The sequence below is a fragment of the Delphinus delphis genome, chromosome 9, assembly GCF_949987515.2.
Source record: "Delphinus delphis chromosome 9, mDelDel1.2, whole genome shotgun sequence".
Classification (NCBI taxonomy): Eukaryota; Metazoa; Chordata; class Mammalia; order Artiodactyla; family Delphinidae; genus Delphinus; species Delphinus delphis.
In genome coordinates this window covers 27,559,636-27,583,207 of record NC_082691.1, presented here as the reverse complement: position 1 = coordinate 27,583,207, position 23,572 = coordinate 27,559,636, and the positions used below count along the sequence as shown (strand labels likewise).

Genomic DNA, 23,572 nt, shown 5'->3' with positions numbered 1-23,572 from the left:
ATATAAAAACAACATTTTTATGCACAGAAATTGACCATGTTGTAATATTTCTAGTGATGAGTTCTTAGGTTATGATTTTTTTAAAAAACTCTCCTTCTTTGTAAAAAAAAAATGTATTTTCTTATACCCTAGAATAGTATATTGGAATTTTTTGCTCTTAAATTTTGATTGGGAGATTTCTTTTTATAACTTTACTTTTCAAAACATAGTTTCCTTTTTGTCCAATTTTGCACATGATTTAAAGTTACAACTCAGAAGTCAAAGCAAAGCTCTGTGCATTTTGTCTGTCAAATAATGTTATGAAGTGGAATTTGTATCTTCTATATATATGCTCAGTGGAGAGGATGATGATTTTGCCACTGGTTCAAACGTTTCCTGTATTTATTAAAAAACACTTTTCCTGGTATAAATTGATGATATTTTATGTTAAAATCCATTGTCTGAGTAGTGGGGTACATTTAAATAACTTTATAAAGGGAATAGTACAGAACACATGAGTATCAAAAAAGGTTAAGAACATAATTAAAGTTAAAATCCTTGCTGGTTCGCTAGGGATACTGCAAGTAGAGGAGGCACCAGTTAAGACAAGCATTTCTCACGCACAATTGTGTCATTTTCCCTAGCTTCCTATGTCCATTTAACCCAACTCTGTATCTCTATATATAATCTTGAGTGCATTTTGGATTAATCTGTTACTGTTAGCTGGTCATGATATCCTTTAGATTTGATGACATTAATCTGTTCATGCCATTTAATTAGAAAGTCAATAGAAAACATCCATTCTGAGTATTTTAACAAAATAAATAGGGAAATTAAACTGAGAAAAGTTTATAAATTTATGAACTGCACCCTATTTGAAATGAGATGATAGCATCACAAACCTATCATTGGATATCTCCACATGTTATATTATTTTCAGGGGGGGTCAATAAAATTTTACTAATCTGTGCATAACCCCTTTCCTGCCTTATTCAGCCACATTCTGTTGTAGCCTGTTTCAAGTAACATATCTAATTCTAAACACCATAAACCGTAGCCATAGAGTGACTTTGGTATCTGTACCAATCCTTCCAGGAAATATTGAACTGGAATAATAGATTATTTTAGTGGTCAGAGTGATTAGAAACAGAATCCTATCACGATAATCTTCTTCAAATTGTACCCACAAATCATGGATATATTCCCCTATTTACCTTAACTCTGTTTAAAAAGCATGAATTTGCAACACCTATACTGGAGTGTAAGAAACGTACGACTTTTTCTGTAAATCAAATGTAGTCAGTTCCAATCTTCCCTTCATCTACTGGTGAGAAGTTGAAACACTTCAATTTTTTGACGTTGCCTGCCCCACGAGCACTGGGGAAGTTCCCAGTGAGGCTCTTACACATTCTAGAACACTGGGGGTTGGGCCTCTGTACCTTGACCCACACCGCATTGAGAGCAGTGTCCAAGCCTGCATGCTTCCTTGGCAGTGGGTGGCTCCTTTAAACTGTGACCAAATTTTCACGAGAGTAATTCTGCCTAGGTTGAGCCACCAAATCTAAGGTCAAGTTTTCTAATGGCACCGTACAGAAATTGTTCTTTTAGGTAATGCCATCTTCCCTGGATAATATAAGCAAGCAGGATACTGCTCTCTACTGCCCTTGCAACCTCCAGCCACCATTGTTGGGGGAGATCTTCTCCCTAGAACTCTCTACCTCCCCTTCCTTTCATTCACCCTACATTCTTCTTTTTTTCTTTTTAAAATTCTGTTTAGTACTTTTAACATTGAAACTTAAAAACCTCTTCATAGGTTTTTAAGTGTACGATACAGTATTGTTAATTAAAAGCACAATGTTATTTATCAGATATCTAAAGCTTATTTGTCCTGTATAACTGAACTTTTATACAAGTTAATAAGAAATTCCCCATTTCCCCCTCCCCCAGGCCCTGGCAACCACCATTCTATTCTTTGCTTCTATGAGTTTGACTATTTTAGATACCTCATATAGATGGAATCAAGCAGTATTTGTCCTCCCGTGACTGGTTTATTCCACTTAGCATAATATTTTCAGGGTTCATTCATGCCTCATATTACAGGATTTCCTGAATGCTGAACAATAAAGGCTGAATAATATTCCTTAATATTTATAAACCGTATTTTCTCTATCCATTTATCTGTTAATGTATATTTAGGTTATTTCCACATTTTGGCTCCACATTTTGGCTCTTGTGTATAGCACTGCAGAGAACATAGGAGCGCTGATATCTCTTTAAGATCCTGATTTCAGTTCTTTTGGATAAATACCTGGAAGTGAGATTGCTAGATCATGTGGTAATTCTACTTTTAATTTTTAGGAAGCTTCATACTGTTTTCCATAGTGGCTGCTCCATTTTGCATTGCAACCACCAGAGTACACTAGCTCCAATTTCTTCACTTCCTTACCAATACTTTCATTGTCTTTTGTGGGGTTTTGTTTGTTTGTTTGTTTGGGTTTTTTTTAAATAATAACCATCCTAACAGGTGTGAGATGATGTCTCATTGTGCTTTTGATTTGCATTTCCCTGATGATTAGTGATATTGAACAATCCTTCCTACATCATTTTCCCTTCCAGCGGGCCTCAGCCTAATTTCCCATCGTTGTGCCTGTAGAAATGTGAAATTGGTTTCCCTTCTGGGAGTGAAGTGGAGAAAAGAGATGAGAAAACCAATCAGCTTTCCTAATGGTCACTGTTTACCCACCATAAAATGATATATCCCACAACAACTTTCTGTTTGTTCAATAAGATCTTCAATTTTTGCATGCCCAAATCTTCAAATGATATTGTCATATAGATAATGAAATAATTTCTAAGTTATCTTTCTTTATTGTGGTTAAATATGTCAGTATAGATAATATATGTATTCTTTGTGCTAGGTTTTACACATTTGAACGTTGTTTATATTCAGGTGGGCTACTATGTAGTTTTGGTTAGCATAATTTGAATGAGTTTTCCTCTTTACTGACAGTAGCATTGGCCTGAGAGTTAAATGGAGTTCATATTTCTGCATTACCATCAGCTAACTGTGTGATGTTAGAAAAGTCATGTCACTTCATGTTTCACTTCTCTAATGTATTGTACAAAAGACTAAAACTAGCACCTCTATACAGATCTTGCTTTATAATGAGTCTATGAATTAGTTGCCATGCCTTTGCAAGACATTTCATTCACGTAATCCTCCCTCAATGACCCTTTTATTATTGACCATTAATACTGCAAAATATGTGATCATCTGTTTTCTTTACAGTTTTTTTAATGAATGGAGGCATATCTGTTTTACATCTGGAAGTGTGGAAGTCATTAATTCTAAATATTTTCAGTAGACTCAGACCTAGAAAAAAAAAACTGTGGGTAAGCTCAGACAGTTCAACAGTAGTCTTTGATATTTCCTAGATAATTTTTTATATTCAAAATGTGATAATTTTGTAATATGTAAATTTCATTTGCGAATTTATATATGCAAGCCATACCTTGCTGATTTTTAAAGTGTTTCAGGTGTACAGTATTGAACATCTTATCATAATTGAGGACATCTCCTTTAATCTGTAAATAAGCAAGACACTACTCAAATACTATTTTTTTAACTTTACCTCCCTCCATTCTTTTTTCCTTTCCTTTTTTCCACCCTTCTTTCTTTCTTTCTTTCTTTCATATTAATGTATAAATAGGCTAAAATTGTAAAATATTTTCAAGTGTAGTTTTGAAAAATAATAAAATCCATCTACCTATGCATTTCTCTTATACTAACATTGCCTAACTTGAAAATGAATGAGTAATTAGTATAACTGTTGGGGACAATGTATTGGACTCCTGAAAATCACTTGCAGGGTTTGTTTGCTATTTAGAAAGCCAGGGCAGATAACCAGTTCAGCTGAGTTTTTCCTACTGCTGCTAGTTTATAGAGGGTTATTGAGAGCAGATGTCCAAATTTAGAAAATTAATCTAGAGTCATAGTTAATAATATCAGTGGAAAAAAGGATAAAAAATAAATTATAAATAATTTATTATATGCATATTTTTAAATTGTTTTGTGGGGTTTTTTATCCCAGCTGCATCCAATTCTCATTTCACAGCACAGCAGCCCTGTTGGTTCCCATAAGGTCCCCTCCTCTGTGTGTGTGGTGGGGGGGGCTGTTTGCTTGTTTGTTTATTCATTCATTTATTAACTCGTTTCTTTCTTTTTATCTCACTTTCTTTTCCTATCTGTTCTTCCCTCCATGAAAAACCATGATAATTTATGTAATGGTCTGTTGTTTATTTGTATGATATATAATGTTAGTATGTGTGAATATCATTTTAATGAACATAAATGTCATTGCCCTATAGATCAGATCCTGTTTCTCACTTGTTTTTACTCGGCAGATGATTTTAAGATGGATCTGCCCTTTGGTGTTAACACCTGGTATGGTCTCTTTCCTAAAATTGCAAAGCGTTTCCATCATGAGTATTTAATAAGCTCTCGTTGTCCATTTTTCCTGATACTACCACCTCCACACAAATAGAAAGTCAAGAAGATTTCTGGGTCCTAGGGTGTACATATGCTTAATTTAACGACGTTCTGCCACACTGCACTCCAGAGTGGTTGCATTTGTCTGCATTCCCATTAAAATAATTACATGTTTATAAATTGTAAATGAGCAGTTGTTTTTTCTCATCCTAACAGTCATAGTATTCTCACATCATAGAGTGGGGATAAAGCTAAAAAACCTCCAAGCAATTATAATCTCTCTTGAAGTCAAGGTCCCCTAAATCCCATATCCTGGTCAACATGCTGTATTTTCTGGCTTTCAAACTTTCCTCAATATGATGAGCGTTAAGTAATACATCATTATTGCTTTGATTTGAACTTTCTAATGTCTAATGAGTCTGGGCTTTTCTTCATATACTTAAAACACTTTTGAATTTCCTTCTCTGTGAATCTTCATTTTACGAATTGCCAAGATACTTCTGCTTTTTCTAGTAGAGTATCATTTTTATTAATTTTTATAACAGCATAAAATAGTAGATACATAGGTGGGGATCATCACAAAGGTGATGAATTGTGTAGTGCCTGCCACATAAATATTTGTGGAATAAATAAAAGACATGAGCTTTCGTGTGATATATGTTTGGATATACATTAACTTATAAGATTTTGACTGTTAATGCAATAATTTTAATACAGAAGATGTTTTTGCAGTAATGGTAAATATTATAGACAGAGAAATAACATACATGAACTTCTGAATTGTAAAGATAAGAATAGCTTTTGCCAATTTGAGAAACATATGAAATTCAGTAATCCCAGAAGTTATAAAAACACATATTTGAGAATGTTTTATAGTGATTGATGTTTTTAGAATTCAAAAATTACCTGATTATTGTCTTTCTTCAGTTTTTAATAACCTATTAGGTGTAAGACTTTGAGCAGCTAATTCTATCATGACTGTTGCACATTCAAAAAAATTCATATTATCTTAGTTTTCCTATTAAAAGTTATTAGAAGAGGCACTTTCTAGGGATATAATTGAAGTATCTATGCAATCTCAAACTTGAACAACTGGTTAACATACATGTTGATATAATTTCAACATGAAGAAAATGTGTTTGCTCATAATGCTAAATAATAGATAAAACCATTCATGTGTTCACTGTGTTCTGGGAATTATTTCTAAACCAAAATCAGAGTCAAAAGTTTCTTCAAACAATCTCTGCATGCATTTTAAAATAGTTTATAGGATTTTACAATTAAAGTATTTTCAAAGATATCATATTTGAAGACACATACTTAACAGTACTTAATTCTCACAATGACTAAAAGCCATATTATGAATTTAAAAGTAGTTTGTATATTCACTTGGTTATTTTACTGTGGTTCTTGTAGGATTTGTAGGAAGTTGGAGAGGCAGAGGAAAGGGAACTGTGTTCAAGTAACATTCCCTATAGATCGCATACTCACCATTGAAACCAAAAATAAAAGGATAAAAGAACCGGCAAAATCTTTTGAACTGCAGTACTGCCCCAGTGCTAGTGGGAAACTCAGTAAGGGGAAAAGAAGTTCAGCTGGTATATCTTAGGACAGAGTAAATCGTGTAGTTCATGATCTCAGGTATATATCTAGGTTAAGATCCTAGTTATCTGTATTTTTCATCGGTTTTATTAATGTGTCTAAATAGTTTTCCTGTTTACAACTAGAAGCATTTATTCATTTCACTGGATAAATATGTTTTATAAATTTGCCCCTTTAAGATGTGAAAAATGGACAGGTAAATTCAACAGAAGAAGCATGAAGATTATGCAGCTATTTCCTTTCATAGAATTTGCTCCTGCAGAAAAGTGACAATGCAATTTCTGAATTATAGCACTATTAATTTGTTTCAATTCAGAATCATCTGTTCATAAATGTACTCTTTCTTGTGACTAAGAAAAAGTGTGTTTTTCAGTGTGCTTTTCCTCTTTCAGCTCTAAATTTTTCTTTAGTGGTATTATCACTGTCTTTTATGTAATTTTCTCATTTTATGTGTACAACAGCCTGGGATTGTTGAAATAAACCTAAGGCCCATCTGAAGATAAAGTTTTCTTGGAGTAAGTTATAGAAAAGTCATTCTTGTTTGTGTTATTGTGGGCATTTTTATGGACTTCTTTTGCCATTTCCCAATAGTAAAAGAACTTCCCTTACTTGTTTGCAACTGGTAATATGCTTTCCAATGTATATCAAAATCATTAAAACTTTTAAAGACCCAGTCATGCCATGTTGAGAATTTCCCATGGAAGCCAATAGTGAGTAATAGGGAATTTCACATTGGCATCTGTGAAGCTCATTGAAAACCTAATTGTTCAACAAGTATTTCTTTTTATTTAAATTATAACCTAGTCATGGCATACAGGTATTTTTTTCTCAGGTAAAGCTGGTAGCATTCACAAATATCTGGGCACTATAACTCTGGATGGCTTCATCGAATTTATATCTAGCCCACATAGCTACATATTAGGACCATGTGATTTGTGCCAAATACGTTCCCAAAATTATTTGACAGCTCATATAAAATGGACAAAAATACTAAATGTAAAATATTGAAATACTAATTATGTTACTACTTTTTTGTATGAAAATTACCTTTCTAGGAAGAGAGGAAACATGAAATGCTCTGTAATCAGTCCAGCAACATAATTTATGGGACCCAGTGCAAAATAAAAATATAGGACTCTTTGTTCAAACAGTGTTAAGAATTTCAAGATGGCAGTAGCAAAGCATTAAACCAAACATGGGGCCCTTCTGAGCACAGGGCATACTATTGCACAGGCCACACACACACCCATGACGCTGCCCTCTGTATAACATTTCTGCTGCTTCTACTCAGGACTGTCTTGCATGCAGCAAAGAAAAACACACACCATGGGAATCTTTTTTATCTGAGCAAAGTTGAAGCTGTAACAATTTCTTAAAGGGAGCTTCGCAACAAAATCCTAATGACTTTTTTCTACCACTCTTATTCTGCAATAGAATGGAAGTTTACACTCTTCTAGTTGCTCATTGCCCGTGGAAAAATTATATTGGTGGTTGCAATTATTTTTTTCCCACACAAAATTGGTTTAAGCAGTATACAGTCAAGAATGTTTTCTTTAAAGCAGTGTGAACAAAATGCATGTGTTTGATACTATTTAATAGATTTTCAAGAGCAACGTTTTGCATGTTCTGTTTGACATATTTTATATGTTCAGGTAAGTTGATGAAATCAAACTTCATATGATTTTGATATTAATGTTCCAGAGAACTTTGAACTGATGTTCTCTGAAATGGTGTGCTGAGTTGGTTTTTACATGCAAAGCAATGTCTTCTGTGCCTTGTGGACCCAGATGAGACAGCACACCTTTTTTATTTTATACTTGAATTTGTCTTTGTAGGCATGCAAGTATTGGAATGGAATGGAATTCCTTTAACTTCCAAAACATATGAAGAAGTGCAGAGTATCATTAGTCAGCAAAGTGGGGAAGCAGAAATATGTGTAAGACTGTGAGTTTTTCCCCATCTTTTTGTTTCCATTTTTTGGCTATTCATGTCTCTTTTAATTTAAAATTGTTAAGGTGGAACCTTTGCCAGTCAGCAAGATTTCCTGTAATTAGAACATGAAGTGAATACAAGTTTTATAGATTTCTTGTGTTCAGAATCAAAGTCTAAAGCATAGAAAGAATCCAGCTAATTTTGTTTCTGATTATGTCCCCTTTCATGCTTTTATTGAAACATGCGTCATTTAAATGAAAGCCTAAACCCATTTAGATTTCATGGATGTGTACAGTATTTCAAAATGAACTTATATTTAATCCATAAAGATTTCACCTTAAATAATCATTTTTATCAGCTGACTTTTAACAGCATTGCAAATATAGATTTGGTTAGAAGGGTGAGCATGCTTTGAAATTGCTTTATATCATTAACCACTTCTCATTTACCTACTGAAAAAATATATTCAGCATAGTTGGGAAAAAAGGCCTTTTGTCTCAGACTTCCTCAGTTGCTTTCTTAATTTTTTTTGTTTTGTTTTAATTTTTAGGGACCTCAGTATGCTATCAGATTCTGAAAATCCCCAGCACCTAGAACTTCATGAACCACCAAAAGCTGGTAAGTGAAAGCAGTCTGCTTCCAACTGTGGGTAAAGATGTAGATTTAAATGGAGGAGTAATTGTAGAGGCAGATGTAGCTGTAGATGAAGACATAGACATATACATAGATATAGGCAAAAATAAATTTATAGACATGTTTATATATTTATGTAATCATAAAGAAAATCAAAAGCATTGTAACTACACTTTTAGCGTTCTAGGAAGACACATATTTACATGTTAGACCCATTAAAGAAATTCATATGAAATTCTTACTGTGAGAGTTTATATTTTTAATTCTTTAAAATTAAATTCACTGTATGAAAGTAATCCATGGAGCCATTTGTTTGGGGTCCTATATAATTTTTAGATGATACTGGTTCTTTTTTAGCAGTTGATTTTGGAACACTTACTCCTAAACCTTTTGATTGCCTTTTATGATAAATAAAATTCAACATATAATTTCATAACTACATGATGAGGTAGATTTATCTCTTAGATAACAAATACAGTCTATACATTTAAATCACTTATAAGACTAAAAGTTTCACTATAGCTTTGTTCAACAAATATTTATTGGGCACTTCCTATGTTGTAGTCAGCATTTCTAAGAGGCTGGGTCACTGCACTGAACAGAACAGGCCAAGGCCTATAGAAATTTTCATACATCTGTAAATGTAAATATGTTCTTTGAAATTTCTCGCTTAGAGAAATAGATATATAAGGTTTCAAGAAGGAAAAACAGCCAGTCATGCAAATTAAATGCCAGTGAGTAAAACAATATTTTATCATGCATAGAATTCTCTATATAAAACATTTAAAAACATTTTTCTGAAGATATAATAGGAACCTCCATTTTCCTTTGTAATTTAGTATTCTTTCACTTTTCTCTGAACCTTCCAGACTTCTTTAAAAATAGATTCATAAAGGTACAATTGCATGTATTTTTTTAATTTAGCTTGTTTTATAAGTAACTGTAAAACTTTTATAAGTTCTAGATGACTTTGTTATCTAGAACTCAGATAAGTTCCATGGTATTAAGTACCTATGAAACTGAGACTGTGTGAAGCCATTTCATTTTGTTGCAGTGGATAAAGCAAAATCCCCAGGGGTTGATCCTAAGCAGTTGGCTGCAGAGCTCCAGAAGGTCTCGCTACAGCAGTCACCACTGGTTCTGTCGTCCGTCGTTGAAAAAGGATCTCACGTTCATTCAGGTCCTACATCAGCAGGATCCAGTTCTGTTCCCAGCCCTGGGCAACCAGGGTCACCCTCAGTGAGCAAAAAGAAACACAGCAGCAGCAAGGTGAGAAGTGTCCAATGCAACCTCCAAGTTACTTATTTTCTAGCTCCTTATTCAGACTAGGAGATAGGAAATACAATATTATTTCCTAAGGTGTTTTTCATGTGATTTCTCCTTTCCTAATGATCTACTGAAACAAACAAAAAATGTTTCCATTTCTGAGTTTATAACTGATCAGGATGTATCAGAATGATGTATTTCTACATCTCTTAAAATATTGTAGCAGTTATTATTATGGGGAACTTGAAAAATGTCTCTAATGCTTCATGGTCTTTTTCTTTGTTGTTGTTACACAAATCTGAGCCTCTGTATATCAAATATATCTTTGTATCTTTTTGGAAACACAAGATATACATTACAATAGATTTTGTAACTTAAGTAGAAGGTAAAACGGACAAAGAAATGATGATAATTTAGGACAACAAGAAAGAAGGAAAGCCAGTAATATAGTATTGCCATTTTGAAATTTATCCCGAATTCCGTAGTAATAAATTTTCTCTTGATGCAGCTCTTCATTTAGAACAAACGTTTCTAACATTATTATTTTGGAGTTACTGGGGAATTAAAAGAAAACATGAATTAATTTTTTAACTTTATAAAATCAGATGATAATATAGACAATTTGTGATTTTCCCCCATAGATTTGATTATTAATAGAGAAACTCTCTTCATGGTTGATAAATACATTTAAAAAGGTTTTTTGTTTGTTTGTTTAACCACAAATAAGATTTTTTCTTTATATGTTGAGATATATAGGAAGGACAGGCTGTGGTTGGATAAGTTGACTAGACTTCAGAAAATAAAGTTTTTTCTACTAAGTGTAAAAACACAGCAGATGTCACTAAAAAAAACCCTTTTATTCAGAAGCAAAAAAGAATGGTAGGATGATCTTAAGCATTGCATCATAAAATGACTTGTTTCAAACTAAGTATAGTAAGGTTTTGTGAGGAATAAGTTCAAGGATCGACTCAATTTCAAAATAAATTTTAACACAACTGTATTTTACCACATGTGTTAATTTTGAAGAATTACCTCGTGGAGGCACCCTGTCTCTGGAGTTACACACTGATACCATTTCTGATTCCTTTCTCAGTATCTCCACACAGTAGAACTAAAGACATGACAGACTTGGCTAGCAAAGTTTTCACACCAAGCACATTGTAGTTCTATAAGTCTGTCATCCAGATATTTTTTATTTCAGCATTTGACATCACCATCCTCCCAGAAAATTAAGTACAAACGTACGACATTTGCCTCTTCTTTTATCTTCATTCACTGAATCTTAATCCTGTGAATTTTACTTTTTTAATAAGTCTTTAATAATTTTTTATGTTCTCTGAACTTGCCAACTTCTTTAGCTAAGCATTATTTTTTTGGCCAACAGTATTGCACTCACTGCTGGTCACTCCACTCACCAGTCTCTTTTCCTTCCTCTTAAACTACCCTACAACTATCTGATCTGTGACACCATGTTCTGATTGGATCACTGTCCTGTCAAAAATGAAGCCCTGCTCCCAGGAATGTCAGCTTCTCTACCTCTGTCTAAGACCCTGTCCTGCTCATTCTAAGAGAGCCTGGTCAATGGTTTTCCTTAGAAGATTATCACCATAAGCTTAATGTTGTCAGATCTTTACAATAGCCTTGCTAATAAGTACTCTATTTATTAGGGTTTTAAACTCATTCCTACTTTCCACAGACGTTTTTGGATGCCACCTCAGTGTCACGGGTCATAATTGGTACCCAAGATACAAGGAGGGGTAAAATCCTTCCCTGTATACTACGTAGATGAGTGGTTCTTAAAGCGTGCTCCCAGTCTAACAGCACCAGCATCATCTAGGAACTTGTTAAAAATGCAGACTCTTGATCCCACCCTAGGCCTTCTGAATCAGAGACCCCAGGGATGGGACCAAGCAACCTGGGTTTTAATAAGTTCTCCAAGTGAGTGTGGTGCCCCTTGTAATTTGAAAAGTGCTGATCTACATATAGATGAAGAGGATATATAAACAAATTTAGTAAAGCTGTAATGTTGGTGGTCATTAAGAAGTACACGGAGCACTCTTAGGAGAGTGGGGTTAGAAAAGCTGGCATTTAGCTAATGAACTGGTTTGGTAAAGGGGAGAAAGGAACCAACATCCAAAGAAGAGAATGCAGCATGAAGAAAATCTCAGAAACAGAAAATTGTCTGCTTAGGACATAGGTGTACAAAAGATATAGGGGTAAGAAATAGAGGAGAAGCCTAGATGATTGTAAACTGGAAGACATTACATGCCATGTATGGCTTTTACAATCTGTGGAAAATAAAGAGCCAGTGATAAGTGAAAATAAAATAACAGGAAGCCTTCCTCCACAACGTCTTTCCGTATTCTAATCCTTCCTTAAGTCAGAAGTTATCCTTCCTTCCTCCTTCCCTCCATCCAAAGTGCCAGATGCTTTATGTACCTCCTAAGACAATTTGTATCTTGATTATAATTACTTGTCTCCTTATTTTATCCTCCCAAATGGGCTGCAAACTCATTGAGAACCAAGAACCATTTCTTGCTTCTTCTAGCTCCCTAAGTGCATGGTAGAGTAGCTTGCATAGACCGTAACAGAATAAATTAAAATTAAATTAAAACGTCAGTGGCACCTGTGAGTCTCTGTAATATTATGGGGGTACAAAATATAATTGTTTTGTAATATGTTAACTTTTTTGGTAATGAGTAGAAGATGAAAACAGGTATTGTAGGACAAACATCAAGGAAATAATATGAGCAGGTTTTATGATATGTGGTCATTCTTTTCTGTGCCAGGAATGTGGCCTATGTAGTTTTTATAGAAGTTTTGCTAAGATAAAGAGTTATAGAGCTGCGCTGTCCCTGACAGTAGCTGCTAGCCACATGTGACAGCTGAGCTCTTGAAATGTGGCTAGTCCTAATTGAGATATGCTGTAAAAGTGAATTACACAGCAAATTTCAAAGACTTAGTATAAAAAAAGAATGTAAAATAGCTCATTACAACTTTTATATTGATTTCATCGTGAAATGATAATATTTTCAATGATTTGGATCAAATAAAATATGTCAGTAAAAATTCATTTCACCCATTTATTTTTATATTTTTAATGTTACTACTAGAATATTTCAAATAACCTGTGTGGCTCACATTATATTCTACTGGACAGCGTTGGTATATTCCTTTTTAACTCTTATTAGTAGTAATAATAATCAAATCTGGTTATTTTTGAGATTTTATATATATATAGAAATGTATAGTCAATAGTTGTTAACACTCTTGAAGAAAGGTACTACCACCTATTCATCTTTTGGGGGGGTTATCATCAACATTTAGCTGGTACTGAATTTCTTAAAACATTTTTGCTGAATGAATGAATGAATTTAACGATATTTCTTGGCCAGTCAACGTGTAGTATGCATAAAAAGCAATACTTTTATTTGTTCTCTAAATTCTGCAATGTTAAGAAAATTGATATTGAGAGATTAGAGAAATATCAAGCAGTTGTCTAAAACTCACATGTTCCTGAGTCAGGTAATATAATATTTAAAAATATAGCATATGTTCTTCAGTTAATTTAGAAAATTATAGTTTTAACATCCTTTTGTTTTTACTAGGTATGAGGCTAACTATATATTAAATAATAAAACATTAATGTAATAGAATGTATTAAAACTAAAAATTTAAATCATAGCATAATTATACATTTAGATATTTAGAGCACCATCTATTAAACATTTTGAATGATTATTCATAAGTAATTATTAATCTATTAATACTCTAGTTTAAGTGATTACTTCTGAGTAAATGTAAGTAAAATATGAATCTATTTAGATATATGTTTAAGTTAAATGTTATGTATATAAGACTTTTTATTATTTTGCTTACTAATTCAATATGAATTTTTGTCTTCAAAATTTTTAGTTTACTGCCTCAAGGTCTTTTATGTCTGAAATCTAATCAGACTTTTTTCATTTTATCTTTAAAATCTGAATAATTTCTTCCAAGTCATGGTATAAATAAATAATTGAGCTAAGTGCTTACTAGTTTTAAGTGTTCTAATGAAATAGGTTCTTGCTTTCCCAAACTTTTCTATCATGGCACACAACATCTCAGTAATTTTTTCATGATGCCCTTATGCCCAAAGAAATACATAAAACAATTTAATTTATTATGTAGTTAGGTCCTAACAATTTAACTAGTATTTATACCCTAACGTCTTAGTAACCATTGGAAAAAATAATACCCATAAAATGAAATAAAAATAATATATTTATTTCATTGTTAATAATTCAAATTATGTATCAGTGGGGTATGTGCCTGATGGGCACTGCACAGCTACTCAAATGGTGGAATTGGTTTGGACACTGACATTCTCATTTCCTGTTCCACACTGATCTCACTGATTTTCTTGCAGTACATTTTTTTTTATCACCACAGTCATCACAAACCAGCCTCACAAAGGTATGACATTATCGAAAAGAAATACTTGTCTCTAATCTTAAACTGTAATTATCTGGAGCTGGTAGTTTGCCCACTGTACAACAGATATTACAACATCCTTCTGTGCTCTTATGAGTTCACTGCCATACCCCAGAACATTTAAAGATGGTCCATACATTTATTCTCTGTGTTGAATCTAGCTATGTTTGCACAATCATATGTCAAATGAGTTACAACTGTCAAAAATAAATCAAAACAAAATACATTATCATTATTCTTCTTTTTTTTCTGGTCTTATTTTTGACTTTTTATCTCTAGTTATTCCCCAACGTTCCTAACTGAGATGCAAGGATATCTGGTTTTAGGAAACTCCCCTTCTTTAATTGAGATAGAAATAGTTTGAGGAAGTTGTGTGGTCCTTTTTCTAGATTCAGTTTCTTTCTCTTAAAATTTAAACAGTAAAATAATTATTAAGTAAATATAATGGTTCATTACCTAGCAGTTTATCCTTTGCAGCCAGAGCATAGTTTCTTATAAAAGAGCTGAACTAATAAAGGATATATGGCTTAGAAAATTTAACCCTTACTCCATAACTTTACCAATGATTACATTATTTTTATTCTTATTTCACAGAACAAGACCTGGAATATAGCTGTCTTCTTTGATTGCTCTCATTTCTAGCATAAATTTATAAAAGAAAAGGTAGCAGAAGTATATACACCTAAGTATTATGAATTTCTCCTTTTCTCGTTAATTATGAAAATAAAACCAATATTATGTATATATAGGGAGACAGGACCTTATTTGTAGGGTAGCAAGCTTGCCTCCATTTTAGTAAATATTTCCCTATAGTGATGCCACGTTGCCTGAAATTCTATTATAGATCTAGTCAGGAACAGCATCTCTTTTTCGGTACAGATTTGTACATTCTATTGAAATGTAACAATTCAGCAATTAGTCACTTAATCAGCAGAATGAATCACTTTACCAGATCACAGTCCTAACGGTTTTTAAGGCTTTACTGACATAAGGAAATTATTAAGGAGATGAGAACTTATATAGACTGGGATGGAATTTTAATTAAAGGAGTATGAAATACTAAGAAGTGATTGCCTGGGTGTTCCACTCTAGAATAGAGTAGGAATAGGCTGAGAACCCAACAAAGGAATATACGGATGGACTTTTATAACTTCTGGGCTCCTAGGCAGTTGAATGAAAACAGTACCATTTTCATTCTCTTATAGATATTTAAAATCTGTTCATATTTAAATTGAATACTTTCAACCAAAGTTGTTCCATTTCTTAGGTAATTGAACGTAGATTACTGCAGGTATAAAATTATAGCCTCAAAACAGGCTTCACAAAATGAAAAAGGGATTTATGTATTTATAAGCTTAAACATGTGTTGGGAAGTGTAAGTAGACACCCTAATCTGGAGCAGCCAAATGGATGAAATGTGTTCTCCAGGCAGGGTGTGCTCTGACCAACAGAAATTAATTCAGAAGGAAGTTGAAATGGTAAATCCTATGAAAGGTTTATCCATTAATCTGTGTTTTGATATTGCAGCCTACTGATGCAACAAAGGTTGTCTCTCATCCAATTACGGGGGAAATTCAGGTATGAAAGTTTTTAAAAGATCATTGCTATACCATCTTTTGTGGCTCTTTTTCCCACTGGTCTATTGAAATTGTAAGCATTATTAGAACCTTTCCTGTTTTATAACATATGTAGATGTATAATGAAAAAATACAATTTTACAGAAAAGTATTTTAACACAAATACATGTTTTATTAAATCTAACGATATCTGTGGAATACTATACTTCAAAGTCTGCCTGATAACAGTATAAATGTATTATGCCTCGGTTACTTCATACATGTTGAAAGTGTTTCAAACATGACAGATTCTCCGGGAAATTTGAAGGTTTCTCTTTAAGAGTTTCATGCGTCTAATGCTGTCCTCTTTTCTTCCTCTGATCAATAATTGTCAAATAATTGCTCAGCAGTTCTTTTAGAGCAGTGTTTTTCATATTGGGGGTCATAACCAATCTGTAATTTATCAAATCAATTGAGAGTATTTTGACCAGGAAAATAGAAGAAAATAGTGTAAATCACTATCTTTTTTAGTTTTGTATGTGTGTTTCTGTGTTTATATTGCATTGTACATGGGCAAATTCAAAAATGTTAGAAAAACTGTACTTTAGATGGTACCAAAAAGTAATTTAGTGTAGATAAGAAATGTCATGTGGAAAGAGTTAACACAATACCAAATAATAACTATTTGAAGATAGTACATTTCAGATAAGGGAAAGAGAACAGTGAGTCTTAGTTGCATCTACAGTACATTTTCACAAAGTGTAACAGATTTGAACTAATTTGAGGGTAAGCATAGAGAAAGGGGGAGTGTTTTCCTGGAAGAAATGGTACAAGGGAACATTCTTCTGCCAGAGGGTAGTGAAAGGAACAGATCTGCTTTGCTGCAGGAAAATGTTCCTGTAGAGGTAAGTTGAGACTAAATTAAGAGAACCTTGAACAGAAGCCAAGGGATGTTAGCCATGACATAATAGAGTGATCAGGAAATAAACATTTTCGAGTGAGGGAGAGGCTAATTCAAAGCAATATGTGATAGAAAATTCATAGAGCCTTGGCCTCTAGAAAGTATTATGAAGGGTAGGACACAAAGACAAAGAAATCAATTAAGTGTTATCTAGGTACACTCTGATTGAAGCAGAAGCGCAGTATGAGAGTGGAAATGGAGAAAGAGTGCAGAACGTGGGCACCTTAGTAAGAAGGACCCAGCAGGATGGAGTCGGGATCACCTGTGTGCTCTTGATCTTGCTGTATCGCTGCTATTTCCCACTTCTAGAAAAACAGACCTGATCTTTCTTCATTTCACATGCAGCGCAGAAAATGCTATGTGTTCTCATTCATAATATCTCCTTCTCTCTGCTCATTTTTTTAAACTTCTTGCTCATGGGCCAATATGTGCTGTTTCTTTTTGGCTTGTTGTTTTTATTTGTCCTTATTTTATTTTCCTTTCCCTTCAGTCGTTATATTTAATTCTATAGTGGAAATTTACTCTAATAATTTTCCGTCTTCACACCCAGGTTATTTTCTTTTCTTTTCCTTTTTTGGCGGGGGGGGATATTTTCTTATGACAGTGATTTCAATTTTTTACGTTTTATCTTTTGTCTTTTAGCAAAACCTTATTCCAAATGAAACCTTATGTAAACACCCAAACAATGAATTACCAGCATGGCGTAGCTCTGGTTGAGGGTTACTGGGGGCATCTCATTCTCTCTCAGATGTAACCTCCAAGCAACTCTAAGTGTTCTCTAAGGCACCAAATTTACAGAGTACATTTTGGAAAGCACTCTCTTAGGGTAGCCTGCAAATCTCAGTTTCAATAAGAAATGATTTTACTGCCTTACCAGTTAAAAGTGGACTTTCAGGCTAGCAGAGAAAGGAGAAAATTGAAAAGAATTTCTCCTTAAAGATTTGGAAGCCATTCTAAACCTCAGTGAAATTAATTGCAGAATAATTCTTCTATTTCAGTACTCCATTAGAGCACAGTTACTGCAGTTCTAAACTTTTCATTTCTCCTCTTCCTTCACAGCCCTTTGTTTCATGTTTCATATTGCTTCCATGATAGTCAGAGAGACTCTGGGCCTTTCTGTACTGAGGAAAGCAAAGATTTGTTTTCTGCCACAAAACATAACCAGATCAAGATTATGCTGAAATTAGGAAATTATTTTAATCATTAACATGAAGATTATCTCATCTAAATTATTCCATTTTCAACATAAACATAGCATATCTGTTTTGTATGATTATAAAAAATACATTCATTTTTTATTTATGGATTTTCTTTTTCAAAATATAGATCCCTTCCCTTCTGTTATTTGATAAACAGAAAGAGCAACAAACAGAATTGTCTTATTCTAAATGATGCCAAAAGAATCTTTCATTTTTAATGGTGAAAAATTAGTTAATTTGATTATTTTGAATCATGCAGGCTTCTCAAATATTAATTTGAATTGCAAGTCTTTTACTATTCAGTGACAGTTTTACAACAGCCATTAAGCATCTATGAGACAGTGCCTCTTCTTTTCTCTTCAGCTTCTAAAATTAAAGAACAATATTTCATTTTCTTAGCATCACTATTAAGAAAGCACGCACAGAAAGAATAGCTATAGGTTTATCAGCTAATGTAATATAGGAAGGGATAAAATCTACACATTCTTAAATATTCTTACAATTCAGTACTAACATCTTTGTCTTTAAATAATGTTTCCACCCACTGCTAATTACTTGATGAAATGCAAAAGATATTTTCTAATAAATCCATCAATTAGTTAATCTATTTTCAAAATTCTGCCAATTGTATTTATGAATGTTAACATTTCTGATTTTCCTAAGAGTACAAATTTAGTTTAAAAATGGAACTAGCATTCACTGTGTGATTATCCTAAATGAATTTTTGACAGGCCAGAACTTTCACCGTAGAAAGAATGAACAGCACATTTACTAGTAATTAATGTGTGCCTGGGAGTTCCCAATTAAATTAGACATTAACTGGTCTGTTCAGTTTCAAATAAAATGAAAGTAGCAGTTGATGCTTCTTATGAGAACTTTTTTTAAATACTGTAAAATACTGAATAATTATTATATGTTTTTTATACAAAAAAACATAATGTTCATGGAATATTTTCTGTCCCTTTAAGCTTCAAATCAACTATGATCTTGGAAATCTCATAATACATATTCTCCAAGCAAGAAACCTTGTCGCTCGAGACAACAATGGTTACTCAGACCCCTTTGTTAAAGTGTACCTTCTTCCAGGGCGAGGGTAAGTAAAGAAGCACTATATTCTTAGTATTGTAAATATTGCCCTGTGGTTTAAAAAATAGTGATAGTGTCTTCTGGTCTCTAATTTAAGGAGTTTAATATCTTTTCCTTAGTTTTATCTACATGTCATATTTATTTATTTCCAATTAGTAAGTAAGGTGGAATTAAAAATTTGTAATTAGGCCTTAAAGGGTTTTAGGAGAGCCATGATGGTAACAAAACCTGACTGGATGAGAACACATCAGTATTTCAATTCTGGAAAGCACTTGTGCTATGACCAATCAGGTAGACAGTAAAATCATTTCAGGAATTATTTGTGGAAGATTTAAAGAATTAGTTTACTTTTCAAAATGTATTTGTGAAACCAGTGTTCAAGGACTAATCAGTTAGTCTTTTATAGGATGTGTATTATTCAATACATTAAATGTTCATTAACTGACTTGATATATTATTATTCATATGCATATTTTCAAATGGGTGTTTTAAAATTATAAAATAAAGCTTTAGTTAGCATCTATCGCCTCATACAGGTAAAATAAAATGAAAGGAAAAAAATCTCCTTGTGGTGAGGTCTTAGCATCTACTGTCTTAATAATGAGATAAACAATATATTTAGTCAGAAGACACAATTAGCAATCATGAAGACAGGTCAATTGAGTTTGTTTAGTTTAAGGTACAGAAAGAAAAAAGAATGAACGAAAGGGAACAATGCCTTAGAAACCTAGGATATCATAAAGTATACGAACATACACAGAGAGGCAATTCCAAGAGGAGAGAAAGAGGCAAGGGCAGAAAACATTTCTGAAGAAATAATGGCAAAAGATTTCTCACATTTGTTGGAAAAAATCTGCACAGCCAAGAAGCTCAACAAAATCCAATCAGGATAAACAGAAAAAATTTATACCAGGTCTCTTCTTAATCATACTATCAAAATCCACAGACAGAATCTTGAAAGAAGCAAGAGAAGTGGCTCATCATATCCAAGGGATCCTCTATAAGATAAACAACTAATTGCCAATCAGAAACCATGGAGCCCAGAAGGTAGGGAGATGACATAATCAGTGTACTAAAGGAAAAAGATGGTCCACAAGAATTCTGTATCCAGCAAAACTGTCCTTCAAAAATAAAGACTTTGTTTTTTAATAAATAAGACATTGGAGAGGACCTTCAAGATGCCAGAGGAGTAAGACATGGAGATCACCTTCCTCCCCACAGATACATCAAAAATACATCTACATGTGGAACAACTCCTACAGAACACCTACTGAATGCTGGCAGAAGACCTCAGACTTCCCAAAAGAACAGAGGGAGGCCTACATGCAGAGACGGGGCCAAATCCAAAGCAGAACACCAGGAGCTGTGTGAACAGAGAAGCAAAAGGGAAATTTCTCCACGCAGCCTCAGGAGCAGCGGGTTAAATCTCCACGGTCAACTTGATGTACCCGGCATCTGTGGAATACCTGAATAGACAATGAGTCATCCCAAAGTTGAGGCAGTGGACTTTGGGAGCAACTGTAGACTTAGGGTTTGCTATATGCAACTGACCAGTTTCTGACTTTTATGTTTACCTTAGTTTAGTTTTTAGCGCTTGTTATCACTGGTAGATTTGTTTATTGGTTTGGTTGCTCTCTTCTTTTTTTATTATGTATTTATTTTTTTATTTTAATAATATTGTTTTAATTTTTTATTTTAATAATTTTATTTATTTTCTTTCTTTCTTTCTCCCTTCCTTCCTTCCTTCCTTCCTTCCTTTCTTCCTTTCTTCCTTTCTTTCTTTCTTTTTTTCTCCCTTTTATTCTGAGCCATTTGGCTAAGAGGGTGTTGGTGCTCTGGCTGGCTGTCAGGCCTAAGCCTCTGAGGTGGGAGAGACAGGTTCAGGACATTGGACTATGAGAGGCCTCCCAGCTCCATTAATCAGCAAGAGCTCTCCCAGGGATCTCTGTCTCAACGCTAATATCCATCTCCACTCAACGACCAGCAAGCTCCAGTGCTGTAAACCCCATGCCAAACAACTAGCAAGACAGGAACACAACCCCACCCATTAGCAGAGAGGCTGCCTGAAATCATAATAAGTTCACAGACACCCCAAAACACACCACCAGACCCTGTCCTGCCCACCAGAAAGATAAGATCCAGCCTTATCCACCAGAACACAGGCACCAGTCCCCTCCTCCAGGAAGCATACACAACCCACTGAGCCAACCTTACCCACTGGGGCAGACACCAAAAGCAGCAGGAACTATGAACCTGCAACCTGTGAAAAGGAGACCCCAAATACAGTAAGTTAAGCAAAATGAGAAGACAGAGAAATATGCACCAGATGAAGGAGAAAGGTATATACCCACCAGACCAAACAAATGAAGAGGAAATAGGCAGTCTACCTGAAAAAGAATTCAGATGATAGTAAAGATGATCCCAAATCTTGGAAATAGAGTGGAGAAAATAAAAGAACTGTTTAATAAGGACCTAGAAGAACTGAAGAGCAAACAATGATGAACAGCACAATAAATGAAATTAAAAATTCTCTAGAAGGAATCAATAGCAGAATAACTGAGGCAGAAGAACAGATAAATGACCTGGAAGATAAAATGGTGGAAATAACTACTGCAGAGCAGAATAAAGAATAAAAATGAAAAGAATTGAGGACAGTCTCAGAGACCTCTGGGACAACATTAAACACACCAATATTCGAATTATAGGGGTCCCAGAAAAAGAAGAGAAAAAGAAAGGGACTGAGAAAATATTTGAAGTGATTATAGTTGGAAACTTCCCTAATATGGGAAATGAAATAGTCAATCAAGTCCAGGAAGTGCAGAGAGTCCCATACAGGATAAATCCAAGGAGAAACACTCCAAGACACATATTAATCAATCTATCAAAAATTAAATACAAAGAAAAAATACTGAAAGCAGCAAGGGAAAAGCAACAAATAGCATACAAGGGAATCCCCATAAGGTTAACAGCTGATCTTTCAGCAGAAACTCTGCAAGCCAGAAGGGAGTGGCAGGACATATTTAAAGTGATGAAACGGAAAAACCTACAACCAAGATTACTCTACCCAGCAAGGATCTCATTCAGATTCGACGGAGAAATTAAAACCTTTACAGAGAAGCAAAACTAAGAGAATTCAGCACCACCAAACCAGCTTTACAACAAATGCTAAAGGAACTTCTCTAGGCAGGAAACACAAGAGAAGGAAAAGACCTACAATAACGAACCCAAAACAATTAAGAAAATGGGAATAGGAACATATGTATCGATAATTACCTTAAATATAAATGGATTAAATGCTCCAGCCAAAAGACATAGACTGCCTGAATGGCTACAAAAACAAGACCCGTATATATGCTGTCTACAAGAGACCCACTTCAGACCTAGGGACATGTACAGACTGTAAGAGTGTTGATGGAAAAACATATTCCATGCAAATGGAAATCAAAAGCTGGAGTAGCAATTCTCATATCAGACAAAATAGACTTTAAAATAATAACTATTACAAGAGACAAAGAAGGACACTACATAACAATCAAGGGATCGATCCTCAAAGAAGATATAACAATTGTAAATATTTATGCACCCAACATAGGAGCACCTCAATACATAAGGCAAACGCTAACAGCCATAAAAGGGGAAACTGACAGTAACACAATCATAGTAGGAGACTTTAACACACCACTTTCACCAATGGACAGATCATCCAAAAGGAAAATGAATAAGGAAACAGAAGCTTTAAATGACACATTAAACAAGATGGATTTGATTGATATTTATAGGACACTCCATCCAAAAACAACAGAGTACACTTTCTTCTCAAGTGCTCATGGAACATTCTCCAGGATAGATAGTATCTTGGGTCACAAAACAAGCTTTGGTAAATTTAAGAAAATTGAAACCATGTCAAGTATCTTTTCTGACCACAACGCTATGAAACTAGAAATCAGCTACAGGGAAAAACTATAAAAAATACAAACACGTGGAGGCTACGCAATACGCTACTAAATAACCACGAGATCACTGAAGAAATCAAAGAGGAAGTCCAAAAATGCCTAGAAACAAATGACAATGAAAACACGACAACCCAAAACCTATGGGATCCAGCAAAAGCAGTTCTAAGAGGGAAGTTCATAGCAATACGATCCTACCTCAAAAAGCAAGAAAAATCTCAAATAAACAACCTAACCTTACACCTAAAGCAATTAGAGAAAGAAGAACAAAAAGCTGCCAAAGATAGCAGAAGGAAAGAAACCATAAAGATCAGACCAGAAATAAATGAAAAAGAAATGAAGGAAACAATAGCAAGGATAAATAAAACTAAAAGCTGGCTTGTTGAGAAGATAAACGAAATTAATAAACCTTTAGCCAGACTCATCAAGAAAAAAAGGGAGAAGAC

At 34.0% G+C, this 23,572-nt stretch overlaps 1 protein-coding gene across 1 annotated transcript in view; it reads left to right on the top strand.

Annotated features, from left to right (window-relative positions):
- PCLO (piccolo presynaptic cytomatrix protein) overlaps positions 1–23,572 on the top strand; it is a 363,526-nt gene that overhangs the window by 268,128 nt on the left and 71,826 nt on the right. The window contains exons 11-15 of the mRNA XM_060020341.1: positions 7,906–8,014; positions 8,553–8,620; positions 9,690–9,904; positions 15,902–15,952; positions 19,059–19,183. Of these exons, the coding sequence (XP_059876324.1) occupies positions 7,906–8,014; positions 8,553–8,620; positions 9,690–9,904; positions 15,902–15,952; positions 19,059–19,183 (568 nt within the window). The remainder of the gene's footprint in view (positions 1–7,905; positions 8,015–8,552; positions 8,621–9,689; positions 9,905–15,901; positions 15,953–19,058; positions 19,184–23,572) is intronic.